At 50.0% G+C, this 14,666-nt stretch overlaps 2 protein-coding genes across 2 annotated transcripts; both read left to right on the plus strand.

Moving 5' to 3' along the window:
• Positions 1–1,370: 1,370 nt before the first annotated feature.
• On the plus strand, positions 1,371–6,976 carry BDV38DRAFT_272693 (uncharacterized protein; the record flags this gene model as incomplete). The annotated part of the gene is made up of 5 exons (XM_032057528.1): positions 1,371–2,102; positions 2,153–2,836; positions 2,898–3,240; positions 3,775–3,788; positions 4,061–6,976. 5 exons carry the CDS (start codon positions 1,371–1,373, stop codon positions 6,974–6,976), a joined length of 4,689 nt encoding a protein of 1,562 aa, XP_031911745.1.
• Positions 6,977–10,239: 3,263 nt separating this feature from the next.
• On the plus strand, positions 10,240–11,860 carry BDV38DRAFT_135302 (uncharacterized protein). The gene has a single exon (XM_032051363.1). The coding sequence runs from the start codon at positions 10,602–10,604 to the stop codon at positions 11,718–11,720; it is 1,119 nt and encodes a 372-aa protein (XP_031911746.1). The 5' UTR covers positions 10,240–10,601; the 3' UTR covers positions 11,721–11,860.
• The last annotated feature ends 2,806 nt before the right edge of the window (positions 11,861–14,666 follow it).

The raw sequence follows: 14,666 nt of genomic DNA on the forward strand, positions 1-14,666 counted from the left end.
TTTGAGATTGGGCTGTTCTTAGTATAGGCTGACACTATCCCTGTTGGTTCCCAATGAATCATACTTTATGGTCTTGCCGATAGTCTACCACCATGCCAGTAAGTCCCATTTATGGAAGGGGGGCACCAGATGGACCCGACCTTGCCTGACCAGATCCTCATTTGGGTTTAAAAGGGGGGCGGGATTCGAAAGACTGCCAAGGGGAGGGATCGGTGACCCATCGAGGGGGGTCGTGATGAGTTGATAATATATATTCAGTACTAGTAGTTACTAGTATACTATTATAATAATATTTGGAGGACAGTTGTTGAACAGGTGGAGGGATCCGTGTGTCCGTGGTGAAACGCCATAGAAGGGAGAGCGATGCGAGAGGACAGGTAAGAAAGAGAGAAATAGTAGTAGTAGTCCTATTTAATTTATGTATGTCTGCCTTGAATAAGGATCCGTAAATATCAGGCAGGGTCTACTCACTACGATTCACTATCTAAGGTAATTGCCTAAGACTAGGTTAGTAAGATCAAGTCCAGACGGCGTTAGCGGTAACCAATCGGGGCACGAGACGAACATTGCCCGACCGATTTGGGAGTCTTTTCTTCCAACTTTGCCCTCAAATCAAGCGAAGATCCTCCCCCCCCAAGTCACCCACTTGGTATCCCTCTCATTGCTGACATCTGACTCGTCCATATTTTATTCTCATTCTTCGTTTCCCAGTGTTGTCTGTCAGGAGTGGCATTTTGACAAATAATCAAACAGTCCACACACCCCACAGAAAACGCAAACAGCAACGGATTCGCTTACTTCCCCTCCCTTCCGCTGAATCGCAGCCGCCGCCTTCCCTTTCTTCACAGCCGCCCGATTGTCTGGCTATATAATCTCCGCCCCACGAGTCCCCTAGCCAAACCGCTTTCGATCATAGCTTGGAGTGCGTCTCCCAGCCGTGCTCACTTACCTATCCGTCACCAGGAACATTTGCACCTCCCTCGCATCTCTCCGCCGCCGCCGCCTTTCCTCTATTCACCCCTCCCTTGCCTTCACTAGTCTGCAACGGCCACAGGCACTTCCGACGCGCGTTGCCCCTTCTTAAGCGCCTTCGCTCCCCCGTTCGACTGTACGGCTTTCAACACAGCTTTTCGAGCTAGACCAAGTCAAAAGAAACTCGTCTCATCTTCTGTTCACTTTTCCGATTCAGCAGCCATAGGAGCGATCTTGAACAAGAGTTGCGCCGACTCTTGCTAGGCCCTTCTTCGCCTCCATGGTCGTATAGAGACGCAGCCCATGCCGTACGTTTCCATCAGTTTGTGAGATATCCCACAAACCGATCGTTCCGACCTATCTGAAACACGTTGGATTCGTATCCCTCGGTGGTCCTGATGCCCCGCTCACGGCAACCCGCTCGGTTCTCGAGCGAAGCTCCTTCCGAGTCGTCATCCTCATCATCCCCGGACCGGAACGTTGATGACGACACCGATTTCTTCACAGTCCAGGCAAATGATTCGCAATCGTCTATTGGTGGTATCGCAACCTCCCGTGACGTACACGCCCAGAATGAGCATTATGTGCTTCCGCCGATCGGACGTCTTCCCCCGGAAATCCTGATCGCCATATTTGCAAAGCTCAGCTCGCCGGCCGACATGTTGAGCTGCATGTTGGTATGTCGAGGATGGGCTGCTAATTCTGTTGGAATACTATGGCACCGACCGTCTTGCAGCAACTGGGTCAATATGAAGAGCATTACGACGACAGTTGGGAAAGAAGACAGTTTCTTCTCGTACTCCGACCTGATTAAGAGGTTGAATCTTTCTGCCTTGATGGAGGAGGTCAGCGACGGCACTGTTGTCCCCTTCGCACAATGTAACCGGATCGAGCGGTTGACATTGACCAATTGCTCGAAACTTACAGACAAGGGAGTATCGGATCTCGTAGAAGGCAATCGACATTTGCAAGCCCTAGATGTCTCGGATCTGCGCTCTCTCACGGATCACACTTTATACACGGTGGCCAGGAACTGTCCTCGGCTCCAGGGGCTCAACATCACCAACTGTATCAAAGTGACAGATGATTCGTTAATCGTCGTATCGGAGAACTGTCGACACATTAAAAGAGTGAGTGCCGTCTTGAATCATTGTGTTACTGATGTTAATGTACGGATTAGTTGAAACTTAACGGTGTCATACAAGTTACGGACAGAGCGATTACATCGTTTGCTCGGCACTGCCCGGCCATCCTCGAGATCGACCTGCACGACTGCAAGTCTGTCACCAATCGTTCCGTAACTTCCCTCATGGCTACCCTTCCCAACCTCCGCGAACTGCGACTCGCGCATTGCACAGAGATAGACGATCTAGCATTCCTGGAACTCCCAAAGCAACTCTCTATGGACAGTCTCCGTATACTTGATCTGACGGCGTGTGAGAACATCAGAGACGACGCTGTAGAGCGCATAGTTAGCTCGGCCCCTCGCCTACGGAATCTTGTGCTTGCCAAATGTAGATTTATCACCGACCGTGCGGTGTGGGCCATATGCAAGTTGGGAAAGAACTTGCATTACGTTCATCTGGGCCATTGTTCGAATATCACCGATGCAGCTGTGATCCAGCTTGTGAAGTCCTGCAATCGGATCAGATACATTGACTTGGCTTGTTGCGTTCGCCTGACGGACCGGAGTGTTCAGGAGTTGGCAACGTTGCCGAAACTGCGGCGGATCGGTCTGGTCAAGTGCACCTTGATCACCGACCGCAGTATCTCGGCACTAGCACGGCCGAAGGCCTCACCCCATTCATCCATCAGTAGCCTGGAGAGAGTTCATTTAAGCTATTGTGTTAATTTGACCATGCCTGTAAGTCGTCCAATCGGTCAATGCGCCTTGCCAAGAATCGAGTGTCTCACATGTGATACAGGGAATCCACGCTCTACTCAACAATTGTCCTCGACTCACCCACCTCAGTCTGACCGGAGTGCAGGAATTCTTGCGGGACGAGCTCACCAAATTCTGTCGCGAGGCACCTCCGGAATTCACGCATCAGCAGCGACAAGTGTTCTGTGTATTCAGTGGTGACGGCGTCAAGCAACTCCGCGACCACCTGAACCGAACCGTCCCCCCGGCCCCGGAAATGAACGAGGCTACCATGTATGACGATGACGAAGAACTGGACGAGGACGAGGGCCAAGTGACTGGCCTGATGCATGCGACAGCAATTAACGACGACGATGACGACTATATTGACATTGGACATCCTCAAGGTTGATACCCCCTGCCTTATACCTTTGAGCGTATCTCGTTCTTCTTTCTTTGATTTGGCCTCAGCGTTTTTATTTCATCCCGCGTTGTTCTCTCACACGAATCTGGTCACGGTGCGAGCATTGCGTTTACGAGGTGGCTGTCGCGGTTGATCATATGGGACATGCATTGGTAGCGGTACAGGGCCTATTTTCTAGGTTGTTTTTTTCTCTGTCCGGGACTAGGCATATATGCGGTCGCATTGGAATGAAGCTGCCACGTAGCTACGCTCCCATATGCGGCCTGGTGGAGGAAACGGGACACCGGCAACAAGATATATACGTCTTCCTACGGTTGCTGCTGGGGATGTATAGGTTTTATCTAAGTACGGCGTATTGCGTCCAGGACTCGGCACTATTTGTAGCTACATATTGCATCAATGGCGTTGGAGCATTCCAAAATAAATTTGTATTTCTAGTTAGACATTAGAAGACCTCTAGTTTAAGTCATGTATTTGATTTCCTTGAAAAAAAATTGGCGGGTATGGATACCTCTAGCGCGAGACGTAAATGTGATTTCTCTAAAATCCGAGTACCAGTCGTCCCTCCTGAATCGCCCATTGTTGAAGGCAAGTGTTCCGTATCAATGTGATCTATACTTAGACAGACGAGGCTAACCTGATTAGGAATCTTACTTGGGGTCGGCTGACATCATTGGAAAGTGTTTGGTGTCCGCGCATTAAATGTCATTCCGTTAAAGTTCCCCCCCACTTCTCCTTCCGCCTTGATGCGCGATCTCCAATTCTCTCTCCACATTGCAAGTGTCTGGAAGCTCGCGTCTTAGTCGTCACTCGCTCCTGGGCTGGACCCTTTGAAAAGAGGTCGACATCTAATGGCTTCCCTCCGATTGCCGCGGGCCAATCCGCTGGCATTCACCCGCTGGCCTGTTACTGTTATCACAGCGATCGTGTATCTGGCGCTGCTGATCCCATTGCTGGTCGTGCATCATGTTGTACCTTCCGCTCCCAGCTCCCCACCTAGAGGTCTGAACATCTCGGAAGCTTGGGCTGATCTTCAAGTCCTAACAAACGGCTTTCATCCATACAATTCGCGCCGGAATGATGTCATCCACTCTTGGCTGCTGAGACGGATCAACGAGATCCTGGACGCCACGCCTTCGGAGCAGGAGTACCGATCTGTTGACGAGAAAAAGCCGGATGTCTTTGTCTTCGATGACGTGTACTCAAACCTGACCACTTATGGGGGCACCCTGAAGGATGCAGATCTCGGCGTCTATTTCGAAGGGACCAATGTCATCGTTTACATCCGGGGGTCGGAAGATGACGCAGAACACTGGTGGGAAGCACCCAACGGGGTACCGACGAGCCGGGGAGGTGTGCTTGTGAACTCGCACTATGATAGTGTCTCGACCGGCTTCGGGGCTACCGATGATGGCGTCGGCGTTGTGACTTGTCTTCAGCTCGTCAAGTACTTCACTACCCCCGGACATGCTCCGCGGCGAGGTCTCGTGGTGCTGTTTAACAATGGCGAAGAAGATTTCTTGAATGGCGCGCGCGTGTATAGTCAACATCCAATCTCGAAGTTGCCTCATACTTTCCTGAATCTGGAGGGCGCGGGAGCTGGTGGACGGGCGACTCTGTTCCGGAGCTCCGATTTCGAGGTCACGGCCCCGTATATGCGGTCGCCGCATCCTTTCGGATCGGTGCTCAGTGCCAATGGATTCGATATCGGATTGATTGCTAGTCAGACAGATTACGTGGTCTTTCAAGGGAACTTGGGTTTGCGTGGCCTAGATGTTGCCTTCATGGAGCCCAGAGCGAGGTATCATACAAATCAGGATGATACTCGGCATACGAGTAGAGACTCGGTCTGGCATATGCTGTCGGCAGCTGTGGCCACGACTGAGGGACTTGTATCCGACACGAGCAATCGTTTCGACGGTGCGCCGAACACCGATGGCGGCGTTCCCAGCGGATCTGGCTCTAAGGCTGTCTGGTTTGACCTGTTCGGAAGCACCTTTGTGCTCTTCCAGCTCCACACGCTGTTCGCACTGCTGGTGACATTGCTTATCGTCGGGCCCCTTACGTTGCTCTTTACGAGCATCGCCCTTACGAAAGCGGACAAGATGTATCTGTTCAGGTCCTCAGCGAAGTCCGAAGACCGTCTCGACGTGGTCCCTCTGCAGGGCTTTCGGGGTTTCTTCCGCTTTCCGTTTCTCTTTGGAATTCCAACCGTCGTCGCTGTGGGCCTGGCGTATTTGGTTACCAAGGTCAACCCGTACATCATTCATAGTAGTGCTTATGCGGTGTGGAGTATGATGGTGGCTGCATGGGTCTTCTTGGCCTGGTTCGTTTCTCGTGTGGCCGACTTTGCTCGTCCGTCCGCCTTCCATCGTATTTACACCCTCACATGGATGTATGTACTCTCCTGGGTTTCTGCGGTGATTGCTACTGTGTATGCCAACCAAAGGGGTCTGGCCGGTGGGTATTTCATCTTCTTTTTCCATGCCGGTATTTTCTTAGCCACATGGATCTCCTACTTGGAGCTCTTTGCCCTACCGTCCAAAACGGAGTATGCGAGCCAGCTCAGGCCAGCTTCAGGACGGATCAGTGGCCATGGTAGCCGCCGGGGTACGACTTCCGGCGAGGACGACGGCGAGGAGGCGGAAGAAGAGCCAACAGAGTCAACGTCCCTGCTGGGCAGTGGGCAGCGGACCACGTTCGCAAATTACGTGCGAGTGGGTGGAGATAATCATGCGGTGGCAGAAGAGGAGGTGGTCGATCCCAACGTCTATGGTCACGAACAAGCATGGAGTTCTGCATTGCCCAAATGGACGTGGGTCTTGCAGCTTCTTCTCACTGCCCCGATTACCCTTATCATGGTCGGGCCCCTTGCGCTCCTGACGATCAGTGCCATCAGTCAGACAGGTCAGGACGGAGGTTATCCGCTTTTCGCCTACGTCGCCATCGCCATATTCACCACGATTATTCTCACGCCGCTTCTACCTTTCATCCACCGGTACACCTACCACATCCCCTTGTTCCTGCTGGCGGTCTTCCTCGGTACCCTGGTCTACAACCTCGTGGCTTTCCCCTTCTCAGATTCCAGCCGGTTGAAACTTTACTTTGTACAAGAGGTAGACCTCGATACTGGCGTCAACCGCGCCACCTTCGCCGGACTTTCTCCATTTGTCAAAGATGTCTCCCAGGAGCTGCCCAGCGCCGCCGGCCATAACATTGCCTGTGACTGGCACACTAAGAGAAGGAATCTGCTATCCTGCTCCTGGGAAGGGATTGCTCCGCAGCCAGTGGAGGGCGACCACCCGATGAAAGACTGGGTGTCTTTCAATATCTCCAAGTCCACCGATAAGCCGCAAGCTCGGTTCGAGGTGTCTGGACTAAACACGCGTGCATGCAGGATCGTCTTCGACACACCAGTGAAGAACTTCCACGTTGCCGGGTCTGCCTATGACCCGCGCTTCCCGTATGACGCGGCCGGCGTCAATGAGATCCGACTCTGGAGTCGCAACTGGGAGAACCAATGGACGGTGGATGTGGACTGGGACGAGGGAGCTCTGAAAGGCAATGTCGTCTGTCTGTGGAGCGACCATAACCAGCCGGGGGTGATTCCGGCGTTGGATGAGGCTATCCAGTTTGTGCCGGTGTGGGCAGCCGTGACCAAAGTGAGTGACGGGCTTGTGGAGGGTCGTCGTGCATTTGAGATCGGCAACGATGGTTGATTGGCATTCTGAGGCATCCCTGGCATACTGTTGTATGTCGCTTAGCGTTACTTTGGTTTTGTTACAATATAGGTAGTATAGTATAAGCATATGCGGGGGCTTCGTTGTTTCTAGGTAACAAAAAATGGATCAATCCGTACAAGAACCAACACTTGTACGGTGTACGAATAACCACTACCAAATTACCTCACCCGACTATCCCAAGCAACTCTTAATCCAAATAACCCGAAATCTCATATAATCCATCCACCCCACCAAAATAGCAAATCGAAAAATAACTCCATCATAGAAAGTCCAATCTAAAAAATCAAATAAAATACAAAAGAGATCAAAAGAAAGGCTAAAAAGGAAAAAAGAAACCAAGACGAAAGTTACCCCTTACATCAACCCAGCACGTGCCCCTCCCCAAGCTCCCAGCTCCATCGATCAACAACCAAAGGGCCGGTCCGAAAAAGTAGTAAGATCTATTTATATATTTCGCGACCCTCATCGTATGGCCATCAATCGTGATCAGGGGGTAAGTATAAGTACATACCATATTACTCGCTTATTGTATAGATTATCGTGCTCCGTATTATGGTGGCTTTACGAGCTGAGCTGAGGTGAGCTGAGCTGAGGTATTTTGCTTGGATATGTTGGATGCAGGTGGTTTCTGTGGGTTGGTGTTAGGGTCTTTGGATCTGTCCGTTTGGGTGGGGGGGTTTCATTGTGTAGTGTGTGATTGTTTTATGAGTACTCCGTAGCTAGGGAGATAAATTAAATCCGTGTTGAGGTGGATAGGTACATAGGATCATTTATTTAACTTCGAGGAGTAAATATGATAGATAGATAGATAGATACTCCGTAGATCTTACTAGTAGATAGATAGGTACTGTAGATACTAAATAGTAGGTACTAGGTAGATGGCTAGATATTAAAGATTAAGATACGTACGTCTACAGCGAAGTGTGGTATTCCTACATATGAATCTCTTTGATCGGGTCTTTTTATTTGTAGGGATCGGGTTATGAGATATCCAATGTCTTGTTTGTTGGTGTTGGGAACTTAAGTCTATAGGTAAGCAGGTAGGTACACAGTATGCATAGATGTTATGTAGGTGAGAATGTATGGATTGTTGCTTATTTGCAGATATTATGTTTCTTGTTTATTGGGGTGGGCTTATGTTTTGTAATGGATGTCTACGGTTTGTTCTATACGGAGTAGTTTGAGTGAGTTCCTGGTGGAGTTGCGTCGGAATGCTGAGGATTCAATCAAGGGTTTTCTGTGTACTAATTCCGGGTAGGTTACGCGATTGGGGTTAGTCCTATTCCATTCTCTTTGGATTTCTTGGGATTGTAATTATCGACTCGGTCTACGAACAAAAGGAGAAGTACGCGGGACGGCAACTGAAGGCTAAGAACTAGAAAAATAACAGAAAAAAAAAAATAAAAAAGAAATAAAAAAGCAAAGAAACAACTTCCGAGACACTCCTAGAGCATCCTATGTGAATATACGGAGGACATCGCCAACCGCCGCCGCGCGGGTGGCTGAGTGGTTAGGGAAGCCCTTACCCATTCAATTTCCATGGGCCGCGTTGGCAACGCAACGACTAACGCGTTCGATGATACTGGGTAGAGATCCAAATCCGGTAACCGGTCAAAATTCAGTCTCCAGGGACGAAAATAGCCGGTTGGAAAAGGACACACGCACACAAAAGTTACTTTTAAGGCCGGGTTGATGAATTGTCCACCGTGGATGACCCTGTCAAGTGCTAACGAGGGTTGAGGGTCGAGACTACGATTGGATCCCGGTTGAGAAATACGAGGTAAAAACGAAAAGCCCTGGGGAAAAAGTCCCCGGATATCATAAAAAACCAAACCAAACCAAACGAACCAACTTCAAAACTATCCCCCAATTCTTTTAACAATAACCGCACCCTGCCCCTTAACCGCGGACCGCGCTGGGTTTAGTGAGCGTAACGGCGGGAGGACAAAGGAAAGCGGTGTTCAATAGTTTGGGCCTCCGGGTCGACCCAAGTTTATAGTTAGTCTTAGTGAGGGAGTCTTAAGTTAAGGCGAACAATGAATAAAACGGTTAATTGGAGTGTGCGTCTCCGTCGGAGCCGTTTTAGCCGTCTTGGTCAGAGAGCTGGTACCTAAGTGGAGGTTCCACGGGTCAGATGAAGTCATTGCTTTTTCTTTTTTCGCACGGGGATTTTCGTGCGTGTGGGATGGGGTTTGTGCTCAGCTTCCAGTGAGATCAGAGATAACATCCGGAGTATGTACTTGCTGGACTTTACTTCAGTTCTGGCCCCACGAATGGGTCGTTGGGTCGAGCTGTGTGTCATAGGTTGCCTTGTTGAAGGAGGAGAACCGGTCTGTTGGGTGTTGTAGTGCGGCATTAAGGGAGAAACCGATCCTGGTAACCAAGTAAAACTAATTAAAATTATGAGAAAATAAACCGGGATTGAATGGTGGTAATGAGGCTTTTCGGCCTTCTTCTTGTTCTCGTTTTTCGTGGAGAGATCCACGTCCAGCTTAGGGTTTAAGGCCAAATTGACTCATTTGGGAAGATCCCGTGATACGTGATAGCGAAAAAGGGAAAAATAGGAGTGGACGCCGGACGGGAACCAAAGTACTAGGAATCCCTAAACGAAACGATGCAGTTTTTTGATTGCCCGTGTGCAAGTGGAGCCACGGACACCTGACAGGCGCGAGGGTAGCTCTGGCTCTGGAGTCTGTACCTCTCTCAGTCGACATGCAAATTTTAAATTGATTGGGGGAAACGGAAGCTGTCCGAATCCCACCGCTACTACGACAAGATATCTGGCAAACAAATCACGAGAAGGACACGGGCTGGATCTGATATGCGACCATCTGGGAAAGAGATTTCGCTTTGACAGTCGATGCCTTGTTGTCATCATGAGGATATAAGCAAAATGAGATCAATTCGTTTGTGATATCATTGGGACTACAGCTCCCAGTGGAGGGACCCGGTGGGATCGGTGGATGATCGTCTCACGTCCCCAGCCTGTCTCTTTCGGTCCCTTTCTTTTTCCATCGATCGGACAATTAATTTCTCTGTCAATTTGGATCAGTCACCGGGTAACAAAGGACCACATATCCTTTTTCTTGGGACCCATTTCCGGTGCTTTACTGATCCAGATGGAGTCCTTTTGATTGTTCACTCCTGCATGGATCTTGAATTTGAGTAGGGCCTGTGCATTGATCCATCATCCGCGGAGAATCGATCTGAGGCTTAGAAATTGGATTTTTATTTTTATTATTGATTATTTTTTTCTCTCTTTTTTCCCCCCTTGGATGTCCCTACCGATGATTATTATAGTTCTTCATCTCCACTCCCCAGAAAATCCGCCCCAGAAAATAGGTCACAGCCTCTCACCTGACAAGACCAGTTAATCTTGTCTCATCTGTTCACCTCTCCCCTTTCCTCTTCTTCTCTCCTTGCTGACTTCCCACTTTTTACCCCATTTATCTTCTGTCGAACATATACTCCACCTCTTGCGAAGGCTTATTGGGCCTGTTTTCTATGGTGGATGTGGTTTCCGTTCTGGTTGTCCCCCACAAACGCCAAATCATGCCTCGTATCTATCCGCACGCTTAAAGGGACGGGCCTCTAACTCGACATGATCTCTGGGCATGGTGTTTCGCCCGGGAATGGTATCACCGGGGGTTATACGGGCAACGACATTGGTTTCAAGATTGCCATTGCGACCCTTGCCGCCGTGACCTGGTACAATGCTATCGAACTCATTATCCTCGTCTTCGTCACCTTCAGTCAGTACCACGGCCTTTACTTCTGGAGTTTGTTCATCGCATCCTCAGTCGGTCTCGTTCCCTACCAGGTTGGCTTCCTGCTGAAGTTCTTCAACTTGACCGACCAAACATGGCTCTCCGTCACTTTCATCACCATCGGCTGGTGGGCGATGGTCACTGGCCAGTCCCTGGTTCTCTATTCGCGACTCCATCTGGTTCTGGGCAATGCACGCATCCTCCGCCGCGTGCTTGCTATGATCATCGTGGATGCCATTATCTTGCACATTCCCACCACTGTTTTAACCTATGGATCTAACCTGGCCGGTGGCCGGGCCGCCTACATCAACGGATACAACATCATGGAGAAGATCCAGATGACCGGGTTTTGTATCCAAGAATTTATTATCTCCGGTCTGTACATCTGGGAAACAATACGTATGCTCCGCCTGGATCCCGACAGAGGCAAACGCAAAATCATGTACCAGTTGGTCGCCATCAATCTGGTCAGTATCCTGATGGATATCGGCCTGCTGGTGGTGGAGTATAAGGACATGTACATCATGGAGACGATGATCAAAGGCGTGGTTTATAGCATCAAGTTGAAATTGGAATTCGCCGTGCTGGGCAAGCTGGTGCATCTCGTCCACAGCCATGTCTGGAAGACCGAGTCGGTCACCCGCCCTACGTCGGATTTCCCCGATTTCGTCGACGCAAGCCGGGTTACATCCGATCTCACCCATGCAATGCCAGCCACACGCCACCGCTCTCACCCCTGGATGGACACGGATGACGTTTCGATCGCCATGTTCGAGCATTCCGGGCTTTCCCGAGATCAAGAGACCGGCCACTCAGAGGTGTCCCATTCATGGAGCGGCGAAACCCACACGAATCATCCGTATCCCGATCGAGAACTTAGTCCGGTGGACTTCACCTCCCTACATCAGCAGAAGAGTCTCCCATCGAAAACGTCAACAGATAGCCCGGGGTGACACCCTAAAGAACCTTTTTTTTTTTCTCTTTATCAGCTAACCCTTGAACCCTCCATCTTCGCCCGTCTCCTTCACCCGACTCTCAGCTACTGAGTTGTCTTTCTCCACGAATGACGAGTTATGAGATCACGACGTGCAAAAGTCCTTTGATACACCGAGCATATACACAGGCAGGACGGAAGTCTACAGTGACTTCGGATGGACAGAACTACATACAGATACCCATGGGAGGAACTCTTGTACAAAGTATACAAAGTATACCCCATCGCGCCCGGCTCTCGTCATTTGGATGAGATTTCTGTAGTGCAGGTATGCACACGGCAGGTGGGCCATATGGTGGACACAACGACTGCCCAACAAATAGCCTTACCAGATGAGGCTGGATTATAATATTCAGGTTCAAGTACATAATTCAACATTAAATTTACAATAAACAATACCGTATTACAGAACACACCGCTATGAATCCAGTGTATAAAATTCGGGCAATTGTCGGAGCTGCCCGCCATAGATTGATAATCGAATTGTATATCAAACTTTGTTCCCCGCAACCCACTTTTCCATATTTCTCACCTCTATGGGTGTTCACCCCACGTTCTGAAAGTCAATTAGATCCCAGCTCGCACGGTAACTATATCCTTGTATCTAACACTACGCACTTGTCTCGTCTCAATCGGGCACACTATGCGGATTTGGATTCTTGGGCACCTTAGTGGCTGCCCTGCCTTCCCACAGCCTGGTTAGTGCTCCAAGCAACAAGCATATCCAAAACTCACATATCTCTGGAAGGGCCTTTCTAAGCCGCACACGGCAATTTTCATTCAGATGCGCACGTATCAGATAGAGCCACGTCACGTTTCCTTCAAGATCAAAGCGGCTGAGCCAGACCGATGTTCCTGCGAGGAGACCTCCCAGACCCTGGGGTATGCCTTCCTGCAGTGTCCGCTGTATATCGATCTACGTGAGACCTTGCTTAACAATATCGCAGGGGTTCAGAGACTACGTGGCAAAGCCGCAGACTACACTGCTATTATATCGCACCCGCAGGCAATTCGCTACGTTGCCGAGCTTATACACAAAACAGGCCTTTTGGTTCTCTCTCACGACGTGGAGCTGACACGGGGCTATAAACGGGACCACCATAGGAGCAGACGGCGAAGACGCTGGTTAAACGGTTACGTGATGACCTAGAGAGGGTCAACCTAGGCTGAGGCCACAACTACTTGGAACTACATAATGAGCAGAGGATGTGAGATATGTGCAAAGATGGTGCAGGTATGCTACTTTTCATACGTGTGGCAGGCGCTTTGGCTGTGTACAGCTACTGAATTTGGTCCAACGGCATTTTACCACGTATTTCTGTATACTATGGGCTCCTAGGGGTTCTATTCGGTGTATTCGGCACGGATAATACCTCACTGGCGAGGCTCTAATAGGTTAATAGAATCTTGATTTGATCCAAGCTAACAGGTCGCAGTCTTCCTTTCTTAGACACCGTCTTGCACTCGTCGGCATGTCCGGAACCTCTGTCCGCATTCGCCTTGAGCGACCCTTTATACGTCAACTACTTGTACTCGGACTGTAATGTGGCTGCGCAGGTCGTCAACAGTCCGTTGTCGGACAATGACTTCACCCACATCCATTCACGACTGATCGTCGCCTATCCCGACGGTAACAGCGGTGTATGCGCCTACTTTCCTCTGCAGAATGGTGTCAACGGTAGTCTCTGGATTCAGGTGATGAACACGACCGTCGGCGATTCCTTCGTCTCAGTGTATACAAGTCCGTGCTCGTCCAAATATCGCGGTGCCGGTGTGAAAGATATCTTGCACATGAGCTCTTTCGCCAACCTTAACTATCCTGATTCTGATATCGGCAATGCTCTCTCGACAAGTCCGGTTGCAGTCCTGGCTTGGTAAGGGGGTATATACAAACTTTATTGTTACGACACTGACAACTCCTCGCAACCAATAAGGCCGGAGAGAAGTTTCTCGATTGGTCTGATGGCCCTCTGCCACTGGATACTATCCTGGAATCTATTTCTTTGTACTGTTTTACTGGAACGGCTCCTGGGTCGTTCGGTGGGATACCTTCTGGACAAAGTCCACTGATGTCTTCGAACCCCGGGCTCCTCAGCCTCAAAGGCAAGGACATCGTGATAACAGGCGTGGGCAACCCCCGCGGCATGTATCGGCTTCGAAGTCGCACGTGGATGCGCCGAAATGGGTGTCTCGACCATCTATTTGTTGCCTCTGTTTAAAACAGGATCGTGCAGCGACGATCACAATCATCGTAGGTTCCCATAGCCCTATGTGCGCTTGTGTCTCCCCGGAGTGTTCATTTCAACACTCATGCTCAGACGCTTAGCCACTCTTAGGCTTCGAAGTAAAACGGGGGGGTAGCATAGGACACACCATAGATGAGGCCGAGTACGGTGACGCTAATGAAATTAACGATTGCGGTGGGTGTGCCAAATAATTCGTCGCATCGCTGAATCGGGTTCCTATGGTGAGGTTCCTGGTTGAAAATGGGGCGGATGTGCCTGCTTCTTCGTTTGGAGGATTAACTGCTTTACGCTTTGCAGCGTCACGGCGATTTGCTTCGTTGGGTCGAAATCACTTTCTCACGTACTCTCTTGCACTGAGCGAAACAAAGAGCAGCTTTTAGCCATTGACCCCACGCCCACTCGTACACGTCGCCAGAGGGACCAGTCTAGTAAGACAGTGTCTAACCGATCAGTCCTATCCCTGATCCTGGAGGCCTACTGGATATGGGATAACCCCAGGCTATTTAATACCAGTACGAGACATATGGAAAAGAGACAGTAGGACTTGCCATGAAATCAGGCAAAGTAAAAGTCCGACATCGAGTCAGTAGCCTGTGACTCTGGGAAGATTGCTGAGGCGGAGGAGGCGGAGGGTGGAAGTTCACCTGTGCTGCCAGTCG

This window comes from Aspergillus pseudotamarii, assembly GCF_009193445.1.
Source record: "Aspergillus pseudotamarii strain CBS 117625 unplaced genomic scaffold BDV38scaffold_41, whole genome shotgun sequence".
Taxonomy (NCBI): domain Eukaryota; kingdom Fungi; phylum Ascomycota; class Eurotiomycetes; order Eurotiales; family Aspergillaceae; genus Aspergillus; species Aspergillus pseudotamarii.

Coding starts and splice junctions, on each gene's coding strand:
- BDV38DRAFT_135302 (XM_032051363.1), top strand. CDS start 10,602: ATGATCTCTGGGCATGGTGTTTCGCCCGGGAATGGTATCACCGGGGGT.